At 46.1% G+C, this 15,324-nt stretch overlaps 1 protein-coding gene across 2 annotated transcripts; it reads left to right on the forward strand.

Annotated features, from left to right (window-relative positions):
* Window positions 1–441: 441 nt before the first annotated feature.
* On the forward strand, window positions 442–14,896 carry NUP54 (nucleoporin 54). 2 transcript variants are annotated; one of them, XM_065836716.2, is made up of 13 exons: window positions 442–624; window positions 2,696–2,857; window positions 4,996–5,079; window positions 5,212–5,346; window positions 6,038–6,267; window positions 8,948–9,135; window positions 9,548–9,744; window positions 11,432–11,486; window positions 12,070–12,163; window positions 12,662–12,769; window positions 13,154–13,273; window positions 13,615–13,725; window positions 14,064–14,896. In XM_065836716.2, exons 1-13 carry the CDS (start codon window positions 573–575, stop codon window positions 14,190–14,192), a joined length of 1,665 nt encoding a protein of 554 aa, XP_065692788.1. In that variant the 5' UTR covers window positions 442–572; the 3' UTR covers window positions 14,193–14,896. The 2 variants fall into 2 exon arrangements, with proteins under 2 accessions (XP_065692788.1, XP_065692787.1); XM_065836715.2 differs by lacking the exon at window positions 2,696–2,857 and having other exon boundaries at window positions 447–624.
* The last annotated feature ends 428 nt before the right edge of the window (window positions 14,897–15,324 follow it).

The raw sequence follows: 15,324 nt of genomic DNA on the forward strand, positions 1-15,324 counted from the left end.
CGTGCTGGCCCGGCGCTGCTCGCCCAGAGCCGCTGGTCCCGTGCGGCGGCTGCAGCCCGAGCCGCCACCCGCCCGCCCTGGCCCGGGAGGGTTGTGTGAGCCCCCTGGACCCGGAGCGGGAGGTTTGCGCCTCCTGGGAGCCAGGACCTGCTGTGCAGGACCCTCACCCCTCTCCTCCCCCGGGTGGTTGGTGTTGGGTTTGGGTTTGTTGGGGGGGGTTGGGTTGGGTTTGGTTGGTTGTTTCGTTGGTTTTTGGTGGCCGTTGGCTAGTGCGTTTTGGTAGGTTTTTGTGGTTTTGTTTGGGGTTTTTGTGGTTATTTTGTGGGCTTTTTGGGGGTGTTTGTCGTTCGTTTTTTGTTCCCCCCTCGTGCCATGTGACCCCTCGGTTTCCGCTCCCCCCGCCCCGCGCAGTGGTACAGCCCGCGGCGCCCGCCGATAACGTCACAGCGCGGCGCCCGTCGCGGAGAACCGGGTGCTCGCGCTACCCGGAAGCGTTTCCGCGGCAGCGACCGGAAGGGACGACGGGGGTGTGTGTGTGTGTGTGTCCCGAGCGCGCCGGCCGCCAGCAGCTCATGGCCTTCAACTTCGGGGCCACGGCGGGTGCCGGTGCTGCCAACCCGACCGGTGAGCGCGGAGGGCCCCGGGCGCTGGAGCGGGGTGGGCGGGGAGGAGCGTTTTCCGGTGCCCGGGGGCGCCGGCGGACCCCGTAACGGCCGCGGGGCGCGCGTGGCCTTGCCGCCCTTCGCGTGACGCGCAGCCCCTAACGGCCGCGGGACGCGCGCGCCCCCCCGCCAATGGGATCCCGCAGCCCCTCAGCCGCGCGGGGCGCCCGTGCCCCCCCACCAATGAGGTCCCGCAGCCCCTCAGCCGCGCGGGGCGCGTGCCCCCCCACCAATGAGGTCCCGCAGCCCCTCAGCCGCGCGGGGCGCGCGTGCCCCCCCACCAATGAGGTCCCGCAGCCCCTCAGCCGCGCGGGGCGCGTGCCCCCCCACCAATGAGGTCCCGCAGCTCCTCAGCCGCGCGGGGGGCGCGTGCCCCCCCACCAATGAGGTCCCGCAGCTCCTCAGCCGCGCGGGGGGCGCGTGCCCCCCCACCAATGAGGTCCCGCAGCTCCTCAGCCGCGCGGGGGGCGCGTGACCACCTACCAGAGGGGTCCCGCAGTCCCTCAGTTGCCCGGGGCGCGCGTGCCCCCCCAGCAGCGGGATCCCGCGGCCCCTCAGCGCCTCAGGCCGATCTGCAGGCGGGCGCTGTCCCGGCCCGGCCCCGGTGTTCGCCGCCCCGCAGCGCGCTGGGCCGGGCCGTGCGGAGCTGCCCGCCGCGGGGCCGTGGCACGGAAGGCGCGGCCGCCTCCTCGCGCCTGTTCTCGACGGAGCCGGTGAGATGCGAGCCCCCCGCCCCGCGCCCCGTTCTTCCGCGGGTTGAGCGCTGTCCGGCCCTACCGGCCGCGCGTTGGTCCCGGTTTTCTGGTTCCTCCCGCGGTGGCGGCGGGTTCGTGTCGGGAGCTGTTCGGGGCTTGATCCTGTGAGAGAGGCGGGCTGCTCCGGGGGCCGCGTGGTGTGGAGCTGCCCGGTGGGGCCGGGTCACTCGGATCCTTGCTTTCGGTTGCCGTGGTTCTGTTCTGTGGATGAGATGCTCTTGGGAGTTAAATTTTGGGCTACACTTCAGCGTTTAACTTGGCAAAGAAGGAAGATTTATTTCCCCTGTCTCGTCTTGCTGCTGTCGGTGGGCTCAGTGAGATGTGAGCCAGCGCGTTCCTCACTCGTTAAATGGTTCTATCTCGGCTCTCAGAGCAGAGGCTCTGAATGAGTCCCTTGGACCGGGCTCATCCTCGCCACCCTCCACCCGAGCTGCCCTGTGGGCTCTCACTCTGCTCCTGCCTGCTTTAAACACAACTTTCTGGCCCACTGCAAGCAAAAGATGATCTTTTACTGCTGTGTGCGGTGAGCTGGTTTATTGTGCTCGCGAACCGATGTTAGAGAGAGCCCTGGGATCGCACCCGGTTCTGTCTGCGTGTCCAGTGCAAGCCTGTTCTCAGCTGCTCTCCCGGAGGGCATGGGGGGGCTGCTGGGTCAGCCCGTTTTTCTTAGCGCTGGGAAGCCTGGGTGCATTGGAAAGGACACCAGGGAGCCCTGCAGCGGACACATTGCGTGAACATAGCTTGAATAAGTTCACCCTGGCGTATTTGAGCCGTGTGTGCCGCCTCAGCAGCTACAGCTGTGTTCTGTGGTTGCCCTGCCGTAGCTCCTCATAGGTGGGTGTGCTGATGGTTTACTCTTGCCTTCCTGATCGCATATGAAATAGTGATGCTCACTTGCAGTAGCACAGATGTGGCTGTTTCAAGCAGTCTTGGGTGGTTAAAAATTACCCTTAATGGGAATGTTGAATCACATGCATATTTTCATGTATAGCTTTGAATCAAGATGGGGGAAAATGTTACTGTTTTGTATGTGGTGTAGTTGAAAAAGAACATGTTTATAGCAATGATACAGTGAAAGTGGTCCAAACTGAAAGCTTTTAACTGTTCTCCTTGTGTTCAATAAATAATGTTAAACGCCGGTTAATATCTTAATATTGTTTCTAACTATACTTATGTTGTCCGTGGCAATGGGAAAAATATTTTAACTTTTCTTTCCTGAACCTGCCTTTTACTTAGAACTAATGTTACGTTGCTCTTTTTCTGCTTCCCGCTTGTCAGGATTTGGTGGGCTTGAAACTACAAACTCCACTGCCAGTGGGTTTAATTTTGGGGGTTTCGGATTAGCTGCTAACCCTGCAGTGAATTTTAATATTGGGAATTTCGGTGTTTCCACTACCTCAACTCCACCATTCAATTTTGGTAACAGTCTGGCAAGTGCAGGTAGATAATGCATAAATACTTGTTTTGTAATAAATGTTAATAGCAGGGGTCCAAGAATTGCATTCCTAACTGAGAATCCATATTTAGCACTAACCTTCTTATTTCGTATCCAGCAAAGACTGGAGATAAAGGCTCTGAAAGTGGAATGAGTTTGAGAGCCGTAGGCTTGTAGGGCTTTTTGCCTATTAAGCTCTCAAGAAATAGATGTTGAAGAAAAATAACCATGTACCAAATACTCAGTCACTGAAAAAGAAATGAATTGTGGTAACCTGCCAGTCTGACCCAGTCTAAAATTGAACCTCGATGACCTAACGGCAAGGTCAGTTCTCCGTTCGGAACCAGGCAGTCCTGCGCGATTGCAGAGCCGGTCCCTGACGCACCTTTCCTGACACGAGATTCTTGGACTACTGCAGCCATGTTTCATCTTACCCGTCTCCCCATCGGCCGTCCGTTGGCTGTCATGAATGCATTACGCCTCAATAGTTTCTGTGGAGAAACAAATTTTATACGATCAGCACAAAATGAACAGCCCTGGCAGGGGTCTTTGTCACCTGAAGGCCGTTGTGCCCCCGAAATAGCGCACGTCCCAGGCTGGCGCTCGGGGATCCTCCGCGTTCCGGGGGTCTGGTGTGTGCGCAGGGCACTGCCTGACACAACCCTTCGTGGCCCTGCTGGATCCATCGATTCCCACCGATCAGCTAAACAGAATTCCAAGTTCAATCTTATCCTTTTCAAATAAAAATTATTAACTCTGTGGCTTTCTAAGGCTTTTACTGATGTAGAATTAGCCCGTGGGGCCTCGTTGCCGCTGCTCGTATAGGAATTCTCTTCATTCCACAGCGTCATTGCCCCCGTGTTTTGTCCACTCGAGGGATCTGATTTCATTTTCATTTGGTGTGAACACTGTTGTGCTGTATTTCTTTAGCTGAATTTGAACTATTCCAAAAGAGAGGGATGGATACATAATTTGGTTTAGCAGTTTTGACTCTTAGGTCCTTTCTCAAGGAAGGATGACTAAATTGCTGTGAATACAAATCTGCCTAAAAATTGTGTCATCTGTTGGAATTCCTTCTAGGGATTCTCACTTGCTGGTAGGACTGAAACATTAACATTGCGAGGAACAGCTTGTTATATCCACTTGCATTAAGGTGTTTGCTGAATGAAAATAAAATTCAGTTGCATATCAACTTTGGTTCAAGCCTTTTATTTGGTGTAATGAGTGTAATAGTTTAAAGAGCAGGGTTAGTCAGATGTGCACAGACTGCACCTCAGGCCAGATGTTGCGCTGGCAGCAGGAAAGCGGTGGTCTGCAGAGAGATGGTGGGGTGGCCTGTGGCAGCCGTGCAGCCTGCTGCGCTGGAGGCCGGCCCGGCCCAGGGCGCCTCTGGTGAGGAGGAGAACGGGCGCTCTCTGGCACGGGGGAGCTCGGGCCCTCGCTCGGGTCTTCCTGTTAGCCAGGGACTGGTTTTCCCATATAACCTGTGGAAGGCTGCTTGTCTTTGCATGTGCCTTCCCCCGATAGTGATTGAGCATCACAATGAGATTTAATGGGGAGGCTGTCAGAGGATGGGGAAACTAGGCTTCAAGAAATATCTTGTAGAATTTGACCTGTGTGTGAAAAGAAATCATTCCTGTGACAGCATTCCCAGGTGGGAGCAGCAATACTGTGCACCTTAGTCTCAGGCTTTACCTGATTTGTTTGTGGCTTTGCTCCTAAGACATTAGGAACGTTTAGACAGCTCACAAAACATTGGCTTGTTTATTAAACATTTAGGGACAACATTGTCGAGAAGTAGTCCTGAGAATGAGTCAGAGAAATACTGTTACTAGTTGTGTCTGTCACTAAGGAAAGCACATTGTGTTGATAAGGGAACAGAATGGTAGTTAGCTCTCTGCTTTTTTATTTGCTTTCTTGACACACCATGAATGTATTGGCTTTCTGGTTCATGTTTTCTCCCTCATTTCCTCAGACAGTGAACCCGGTACCCATGATGAATGTGAGCTCCTTGCTTGTCACATAATACATCCATCTGTCGACATCTCATAACACGTGTTGAAGCGTGCTGTTTATTGTTGCAGTATGCACAGCTGCCACTCGCAACATGCCGTTTGCCTTACTTGCAAACTTTGTTTGTCAGGTGCCTTTGGAGGATTTGGGACAACCACCACCACTGCGGCACCAGCGTTTAGCTTTTCTGCTCCCACCAATACAGGCACCGGCGGTAAGAAAGCTCAAATCTGAAAGCATTTGCTTTAAAAAGAACCATAGGGCATCAGCCCGTTACAATTAATGTTTGCATTTCACAGGTACTGTGCTTCTCTTTTTCTCAATAATTCTTTGATTGTTTCCCTAGGACTCTTTGGTGCTACCCAGAACAAAGGCTTTGGATTTGGTACTAGTTTTGGCACGGGAACTGGCACTGGCTTGGGCACTGGGCTGGGAACTGGGCTAGGCTTTGGAGGCTTCGGTACCCAGCAGCAACAGACCAGTAAGTGTGGCTTTCTCTTGAGTTACCCATTCTTTAGCAACGAAAGCATAAGACTGCAACAGACACGCAGGCGATGGGACAGAAGTGTATTATAAAATCACTTAAAAGTCTTGATTGATGGAGAGTTCTCAGAAGTTTGGCTCTTGAAATGTCTATATTTGCAGTCCTCAGCTTTTTCTTAAACAAGAGCTCAAGTGAGTTTCTGCGCTTCACCCTAGAGTTTCCAACAACAATATTCACCTCATGGTTTAGCAGTGGCAGAAAGAGTAGTTACAGAACTGTTGTTGGCGGTCATGGCATTACTAGAGAGGGGAGAAAAACAGTGTTGAGTTTAGGTCATGTGTAAGCTGGGTAACGACCAGCTGCAGGCTCTGACTCCACTGAATTTATAATAACAAATGTACCCTTCGGACTGAAAGGGTGTCTTGGGTGAATATTGACATCTCGTTTAAAGAAAAAAGAATAAGTCTTTTCTTTTGACTTAGTATTCAGGAGCTTCTGTTGCTGATGATGATAGGGCATAAAAGACACTTCAATAAAACATTACCTGGTACAGATTTACTTACTGCGTGCATTTCTTTTGCTTCTCAAAATGTGAAGTGATACCAGTGATATGCAGATGGTACGTGTAAACAAGAGATTTTCTCTTTGGTGGTGAAGGTGTTCATTTTTTTTTTCTGATCCAACGTAGCATTAGGAAGTGGCTTGTTCAGCCAGCCTGCTCAGACTCCTGCCCAGTCGAACCAGCTCATTAACACAGCCAGCGCACTCTCTGCTCCAACACTCCTAGGAGATGAGAGAGATGCTATTCTGGCAAAATGGAACCAGCTTCAGGCCTTCTGGGGAACAGGCAAAGGCTACTTCAACAATAACATTGCTCCAGTGGAGTTCACACAGGAAAACCCCTTTTGCAGGTTTAAGGTATGTAATTGTTCCCCTGCCCACAAACAGCTGTGAAGGAGTTGCTCTGCTTGCTAGTTCTGTGTCCAAGTGTCTCATGAGTGTTAAATCGCGTGTTGTTACTGTTAAAAGTAATCTGAAACAGTATTTTTCCAGGTAATGTATGCAGTTCTAATGCATGCTAATTAAAAGGTTTGAAGATGTATAAGTGCTGGAAATCTGGGTGTTGCTGGGGTACTAGATAGTGACTGCATATGTGGGTCAGGAAACTAAGCTTTTTCTGTGTTAGCATTCAGATTAGCATGTGTGTAGTTGGAGCAGATCTCTGGAAATGAATTCTAATGTATATTTACTTAGGTTACAATGTTACAGACATTATTTAAAATAACCTCCACATGTGAAAGAGACCGTTAACATCTGGAATAAGAAATTCTGAGTGTTTTTTCATTGCTTTGCCTACATTAGAATAAACCCTCTATGAACGCGGCCTGTGCATACCATTTTAAATGCACCAGCCTTCAGATTTCTGCCTTTATCCTTGCCAGTGCTGAGACAGACTCCATTCCATGTATGATATCGTCAGCAGTTCCAGATCTTGCTTCTCCTGTCAACAAAGAGTGTGTAGCTCTTCATCCTCCACAAATCTCATGCCTGCTGACTTTCTTGCTAAGCTTGAGACTTGGGAGCGGATTTGGGTCAGGCATGGTGATACCCTCCTTTTCCAAGCTGGTTCTTTGAAGTGCAAACTTTCTAACCCAAATGTAGGTTAATACTTGATTAAGGCTAGTTTTGATTATGCACTTATGACACTTTCATAAAATCTTTGCAACAACTGAGTGCTTGCAAAACAAGTGTTTGGCTTCTCTTGCATTACCTTTTTAGTTGTTACTTCCAATATTTTGTTGATAACGCACTTGAGAATTTGTTTCCATCTAAGCTGTTGCCTGAAGTGGCTCTGGAGTTTTCTGGGCTTTCCAGAATTCCAAAGTATAAGTTGTGTGATGCAAATTCAGTTACTTTTGAGTTTCATTTACCAAAAGGAGTTTTCCTTTCAAGTTGCTAACCTGAAAGGTTTCACTGGTGTTCCAGGAATCCGCTTGTACACAATTGTGGTTCTAGAACAAATGAGAAGCATGTGGTGCTTCACCAAGAAAAGTGTGCTCTTGAGGTGTGTGATACAGGTTGTCATTTGAAGGGCCATAACAAAGTAAAAAATATGTGATAGTTGAAAATACTTTGTTTTGTAAGGAAATCATGACAGATTTGTTCTTAAACAGAAATACCAGAGGAGGCTTCAATGTGTGGTTTTAGTACTGCTTTGCGCATAACGAGATTTAGTTTTCTGTGTACTGGCAGGTCTCTCGGCACAGTGTGAGCCTCTTTCACAACTATGAAGGTGAAAGAAATGTGCTTAATAGTAGATGATTGTTTAAGGGTTGGTTTGTTTGGGTTTATTTTGGGGTGTGTGTATGTTTTTTCTATTGAGCCCTCAGAGGGAATAGATAGTGTAACTCAGAGACCGTTATAGTGCCAGTACGTTCCGAGTGTCCATCATTCAGAAGATGAGGTTTCCCTCAGTTCTGTCACTGTTGTGCTCCCAGCTGAAGCCGGCTGGTTCTGCGGGGCTCACCACCGCGGGGAATTACCCTCTGCTGACGCAGACCAGGCCCTTGGACACATCCTCAACTCATTTCTATCTTCAGCTGAACTTGCAAAAGGGGAAAGGTGCAAGTCACTCATGTGCAGTGTCAGGGCCTTAAAAAGCACCCACTGTCCAACATATCACCAGTGATACGTTGTTGTGACAGTTTGTAGGCAAGATGAGATGAAAACTGCTGCTCTGTTTTTGCTTATGATGAGTTAACAGTTTAGATCTGTCTTAAAAGTCATGTGGAGTTTACACAGGAGCCGACAAGATTTTTTTTTTTAAATAGGGAAAACATGTAACTTTACACAGGTGGCAGAAAGTGTTCCTGTATTAGATTACTATGTTGGATTAAAACATCTAACCTTATTACAGCTTTATCACATCAAGGAGCAAGATAACGTTAAACTTTATAAGCAAGAGACGTGCTAATGCAACAGAAATTGGCTGTCCCAAGTTCCTGTGTGATAACCTTACTCGATGGGGGTCTTAGCTAGTAGAAGTATTCCGTGTCCCTGTTTTGGCTTGTACTGCCAGGCAAAATGTCGGGATCTACAGTAGGAAATTGTTAAGAATTTCTTAATACCAAGAAATTCATGAAAGTTTGTGGCTGGCTTATCTTTCAATTAGGTTATGTCTGTAAATGTTTTTCAAATGTTTTTCATTCAGACATCTGGCAATGTAATGTTATAAAACCCTCTGGAAGTCTGGTAATTTTTCTGTGTTAGAGTCTGGTCCCCTTGTTCCTTTTGCAACTTAGAAAAAGTGTGAGTTTGTAAAAGGTTCCTGGTTGGTATGAGCTCTGAAGTGGCAGGAATATTGTGCTCAATTGGTGTCTCCTCATCCAGAGGACTCTTTTTTTTAAGATGTGGAATGGTTACGTAAAAAACTTGTCTAAAGGGGGGTTGATTTTAGCTCTCTGCACATGTTAACAATATAACTTAAATTTTGAACCAGTTGCTCCAGAAATTTAGGAGTGTAGCCCCTCCCTTTCATGCCACATATCTCTGCTATTGCTAAGTAATATATCCACCGTTTTTGTTTGTTCATTCGCAGGCTGTGGGTTACAGTTTAATGCCCAACAACAAAGATGAAGATGGCCTTGTGGTCCTGGTCTTTAATAGAAAAGAAGCAGATATTCGAGGCCAGCAGCAGCAGCTCGTAGAATCGCTACACAAAATTCTGGGAGGAAACCAGACCCTCACTGTCAACGTGGAAGGTGTTAAAACGATGCCAGATGACCAGTATGTGAAGTTTACATGGTTTTACCTTTTTTTATTCGGTATTGTACATTATAGACAGTTGGTGCTTAATCTGCTCTGTCTCCCTTTTTCCTTGATAAAATCATCTGTGATCTATTCATCCTGAATTTGATTTCGCATCTCATTTTTCCTTGTTGCTTTGTCTTAAGGCTTTAAGTCCAGTATCTCTCCTGTGGGTGTTGCCTGTGGGTGCTCAGTTCAGGAAATAAACTTCTGCAGACCCTCGTTGTCAGCAACAGAAGCTGGAGATTTACTGATACTTGATACCTTAGTTAGCTAAAGGAAGTTAACAGTCAGCTGGGAGAAGTGGTAACTTCAGTTTAGGGTTGTTCATTGTGTTAGTTTCTATAGGCCACTGACCTTTTTCTGACAGCACACGTTTTGTCTTGCTCAGGACAGAAGTGATCATTTACGTTGTGGAGCGCTCACCCAACGGCACTTCGAGAAGAGTTCCCGCGACAACCCTCTATGCCCACTTTGAACAAGCCAACATCAAATCGTCCCTGCAGCAGCTGGGGGTCAGCCTCTCCATGGCCAGAACGGAGCTTTCCCCGGCACAAGTCAAACAGCTCCTGCAGAACCCTCCCGCCGGTACGCGGTCCGGGGCTGCGCGGGGCAGACGTGGGCATCTGCTGGGCCTCTTTGAGTCTCTGGGAAAAATGCACGTGTCGACCCACTGGAAAACACGTTTTAAAGCTCAAGCAGTTTCCAAGGCACTCAAACATACTGACATGGTTGCTTTTGTTACAGCCAGTTTTCCTGCTGAAGTACAATGTAGTCTACCAAGACAGCTATGATTTATCAGTAATATGCCACATGACACCATACGATGTCATTTAGCTATCATAAATCACTTCAGGTTGTCCAATTAAAAAAACAGAGTTAAATATTGGAATAATCATGTCCTATATTCACTTCCCTGTGTTCTTGCAAAGGTCACTTAGCCTGGGTACATATTTTACATGGCTCCAGGTAGTACATGGACAGCTTTGTTTTAGGTTAGGTGAGTGCTGCTCATGCCATTTCATAGGATAATTGCAGTTTATTCTCTATACAGCATCACATGTAGTAGTTGGCAGTGAACTCCCTGCAGGGGGTAAGGGAAAGCAGCCTGTGGTTTCCAGCAGAAAATATGTAGCTTGCTCAATAAGACCATAGTGTTTAGAAACACAGCAAACGTTAAGATACCTGGATTGCAGAAAAACAGGCAGCAGTGTTTTCAGCTGCTGCAGTGCTGGAGAGAAGGAGTTGCTCTGTGCATTAGCAAGTTGGATGTCTTAAATATCAGAGGCGTATCATAAGGCATGTGTAATGATGGTTGGGTGCAGCTTGTTAGTCCATGACTGAGGAGGAAGCTGAGTTGGTAGGCTGGCTAATCTAGCAGAAAGATGTGCAACAAGAGATGGTAGTGCTGAGCTCTAGAGAAACTGTCACTCACAGATAAGGTTTGGTCTTCAGAGGTTTTATGATTAATGACCCAGAGTGTTGTGTAGTGAAGAATGTTACAGTACCTGACTGTTCCAGTCTGCTCTTTAAGCTGGCCTGAAATTGTTACATTACTAGCATTTTTTTCTTTGGCCTGTGTCTCTCTGATCAGAAAGTCAAAGTCATTTGTTTCCATAGCAGTGTTGTCTTTTTTTTTTTTCCCTACCATACCTAGGTATGTGCATTTTATACAGTGACCTGATTTGCAGTGAGGTTTGAAGAGTGTAATAACTTGCATCATGATGTTGATGTGCATGTACAATTAAAGGCTTTTATTTTACATATTTGCCTGATGAAGCAGTTCATGGCAGAACCAGCAACTGCTCTGTTAACAGATGAAATCCCCAGACAAATTGTGTTAGGAACCTGTAATTCTGCCAGCTGGTTTGGTACTTGGAGCATTTAATTATTGGCAGTTTTTGGTGGTGTTTCTTCTATACAAAAAAAGCAATGGGGAAAGGAAGGGTGACCTAAGTGTGGCATACAGTGGAAACAGTAACATTGTTCCCCTTGAAGTCTGGCTTGTGTGATTTAACTACATGTTGGTTGTTTCCCCATGATTTCAAACCCGCACAAGTGCTTGGCAGCCTGAACTTCCTTCCACAGCCTAGGACCAATTCTTTTAAGAACTATCCTTGTTTAATTAACCTTAACTGGTACAACAGTCATTCAAGCTAGCATAGTTCATTGGTTTGTGTATTTTCTAATGTTTTCCTGCTTAACAGCTGTAGGATATGATATCTGTTCAGATCTATCCATCCTAAAAACTTGTTTGTTGGCTTTTTTTTTTAAGGTGTTGATCCTATTATATGGGAACAAGCCAAAGTTGATAATCCTGATCCTGACAAGTAAGTCTAATTGTCTGAATATTACAGAAAGATTTGGAACTCGGAGAAATACATGGTGTAGTACCCTTGAGGTAACTTGTAAGAAACTTATTAGAGAGTAACTTTGTCAAGTGCTGATCTCATTTGAAGCAGTGAGGATTACTAGAAATACCTGTCTAATCCTTCTACCCATTTAGGCGCTTAAGGGTTGTCAGGATAAAGAGCTTTCCTTGCATTACTTTGAGTTGTGGTGTCCTCCATTCTGTGGACTAGTTATTGTGACTTCTTTTTTGCAGTCATTATGTTTTTCTCTCTCTATTCCTGCAGGTGAAAGTAATGTACCCTTGTACCCTCCAAGGGTTACAGATAATGTAGGCTGATTTCTTTTTGAAAAAGGAACAGGTTGTTAGGAATAGTGAGGACTCTAGAACTTAGCAAAACAATATGTGTTTATGTATTAATTTATAAACTAATTTATATTATAATTACAAACTTAATTTATAAACTAACACAATCTGTAACTTTAGATTATGTTCATACATATTAGTCCATACTATATGTCTAATATAACAATGTGTCACAAGAAATATTTGTGTTCTTGTAGGCTTATTCCTGTGCCAATGGTGGGTTTCAAGGAACTGTTGAGAAGACTGAAGGTCCAAGATCAGATGACCAAACAGCATCAAACTCGATTAGATGTAAGGTTTCTCATCCTGATCGTGACTGCTTGCTGCTGATGGAGGATGTGCTATTAAATGAGCATCACCCCCATGTGTCCTGTGTGCTGAGAACTGAAACTGGAACTATTGCATGTGGCAGTGACTCTTTTATTGCTATTTCTTAATATATTCCTTAATTACATCTTTGGGCCAAGAACCATGCAGTGCATTTTGCCTTTGGTTTTTTTTCAGCTTCAAGCTTGCTGTGTTGTTACAGAGTAATTCAAACCAGGTGAATTAAGTTGCATGGGCATGAACTCTAATTTGGGCACCCAGTTTTCGTATGCCTTCTGAAAATCCCAGTTGCATATGAAAATAAATAGAAACTATAACAGTAGAGGTCTGGTGAAAAGCTTTCCCAAAGCCTCTTTGGTGAGGAGACAGTACTGTTTTGAAACTCCTGGTTTCAAATCAGGGCTGATGTGTTCTGTTATCAGCAAGTCTTATAATTTCCAACTGACTCCATCTCCTCTGCAGATAATATCTGAAGATATCAGCGAGCTGCAGAAAAACCAAACAACAACTATGGCAAAAATTGCGCAGTACAAAAGGAAACTGATGGCGCTTTCTCACAGAACATTACAGGTAACACGGATAGTCTAAATAACTCATTCTGATGCATGGTCTAGTGCCAGAAGGCAAACTGAGCGGGGGCAGGATGGCCTGTGCAGTCTTGTGCATGGCTGGTGTTGTAAATGGAATTCTGACTTGATGTAAATGGTATTGCTGTAAGTATGAGGCAGAGCTGTCAGGGCAAGCCGTGGGTGCGCAGCATGACGTACTGCTTGGGGAACCTTCTCTCTCACTTACTCAAAAGTGGCAGGACTGCCCTGAGGCCTCGTAGCAACAGACTAAACAACAGAACCGATCTGATGAGAGAGGTGCTGGAGGAAGGACAAAAAGACACGCGAATGGGCAAGTGGGGAAAGAGATGGAAAAAGGCTTCCCTAATGGAGGCTTCTTTTGTAGGTGTTAATAAAGCAGGAGATCCAAAGGAAAAGCGGCTATGCCATTCAAGCAGACGAAGAGCAGCTTCGTGTACAGTTAGATACAATTCAGTGCGAACTTAATGCACCTACACAGTTCAAGGTGAGTAGTTAACAGAACTTTACCAAAACCCTGTTTTTCCTCAGAAAGCAATGTTAAGTTTTCCGAAGCGTGCATATGTATTTTTTTGTGGAAAGCTTTCAGAAGAGCAGTCCAGCAGTGTTACTAGGTAGCAGCGCTGTGCTCTTTGCTGCGTGACTGATAGGTATTTAAGGGTGGGTTTTTTTGAGTTTTTAAAAGTATTAGTTGCTTGCCCTTTGTCTTGCAAAAAATAAAATGGACTGGGCGGTAATGCTTCCTGCCCTAGCGACTCAAGGAGGTGGCGCACGCTGGAGCCAACAGAGGTCGATAAGCATTCGATTGAGGCCGGTCTCTCTTCCCAGGGCAGGCTGAATGAGCTCATGTCCCAGATCAGGATGCAAAACCACTTTGGTGCCGTGCGGGCTGAGGAGCGCTATTACATCGATGCAGACCTCTTAAGGGAAATCAAGCAAGTAAGTATTACCAGGTAGAATCCTGGGATACTCTCTGAACATCATAATTTAAGCCAGCTAAGCACTAACTTGGGGGAAGTATCTAGACTGTAATCTTTTTGTAATCAATTGCTTATGAAGTCGTTTTTAATGTTCTCGGTGACAGAGCGCCAAGGTTGTACAAAGCCGCTCTGTGCAGTCAAGCTATTAGTGCAGAAAATGCAGGTTTATTTTCTTCCGAGGAAATTTTGCCTGGCTTTTCCATGTGCCAAGGCCACCAGACGTGGCACCTTTGAGAAACAGAACTTGAAATCTGTGGAGTTGAGCTACACTCATGCTGTTTTTTTAACTACCTGCAGCATCTGAAGCAGCAGCAAGAGGGCCTGAGTCACCTAATCAGCATTATCAAGGATGACCTGGAGGACATCAAACTTATAGAACACGGGCTGAACGAGAGCATCCCCATCAGAGGAGGAGTCTTCAGTTGACGTGGTGGATGCTGCTGGGCTGACACAGAACATGTTACTTGAGTTCATGGTTCACCTTCCAAGGCCAAAACTGGTGAGGTAAAATAAAACCTGTCTTCTTGGAGCAATGGCATATTGGCGGTTGCCTTTAGAATTAGCAAAGCCTCTTCTAAGCTTGTGAACTTGACCTTTGGAAGGTTTATAATTTATAAAGCTGTATATGCTTTAATAAAAGGAGAAAAACTGAATCTGTTCAGGTACTCTTCACTATAAAACTATGTACTATTGTACATTTTTTTTCTTTTCTCTTTTTTTTTTTTCTCTTTTTACAACAGCATTGTCTTAGAAATGCAGTGCTGAGGGAATTGTCCCACTTGTGACTTGGTTTGTGGAAAGCTTAGCCCGCTTCTGTGTTCTTGTCAAAACAATTAAGTGACAACATGATGTAAGCAGCTAATTTAGAGCATTACAGATATGTATGTTGCTGTAACTATGTCAGTCTCTACAATACCCATAGTTTACCTGGGCAAGCTGCAGGAAGCTGACGTTTCCAGTTTCTGTCCTTCCTTTGTACTGCAGGGAGCTGAAGGTTCTGTTGTTATCACTTTACGTGTGTGAGTTATACCAAGTTTTGCTGCCTCTCAATAACAACAGGATGTCTAGACATTGTCTTCTGCCTTTTTAAATTGCTGGAGAGTAATAAATTCAGTCTGACTTTGTGATAACTTCTACATGGTACTGGCTCTTTCTCAGCTACGTCAGCAAAGCAGTGAAACTGCTCACAACTCCAGGTGCAGGCACTGCAGGTAGCAGGCATCAAACCCACTGCCACCAAGCTACTTGGTAGCATCAGTCCCCAAACTAAAATACAAGGCCATGTCCCTTTAAGAACCTGAGACTGCAACTATGTGCAGCAGAGACACGTGGGGTTTCCCCCCCTGTAAGTTGCCTTTTTTTCCTCATAATGAAAGTCACTGAAAATAACTGAAACAAAAATGTTATTCTTTGCAATAGGAGTTTCTACAGCCTGGAGAACTCAAACATGATAGTGACAAAAAAAAAAATCTGTACATAAAATTGGAAAGGCAGAAAAAAACAACTACATCCTCAACAGGTTTCTTAAAAGAGCTCCTGCTAGAGCTTGTATTGGAGA

This window comes from Patagioenas fasciata, chromosome 4 (assembly GCF_037038585.1).
Source record: "Patagioenas fasciata isolate bPatFas1 chromosome 4, bPatFas1.hap1, whole genome shotgun sequence".
NCBI lineage: Eukaryota > Metazoa > Chordata > Aves > Columbiformes > Columbidae > Patagioenas > Patagioenas fasciata.

Bases quoted from the DNA above. Each gene is read 5' to 3' on its own strand.
- NUP54 (XM_065836716.2), top strand. From the start codon at position 573: ATGGCCTTCAACTTCGGGGCCACGGCGGGTGCCGGTGCTGCCAACCCG. The intron at 5,347-6,037 runs GTAAGTGTGGCT...GATCCAACGTAG, and splicing joins TACCCAGCAGCAACAGACCA to CATTAGGAAGTGGCTTGTTC. The intron at 13,274-13,614 runs GTGAGTAGTTAA...CTCTCTTCCCAG, and splicing joins ATGCACCTACACAGTTCAAG to GGCAGGCTGAATGAGCTCAT.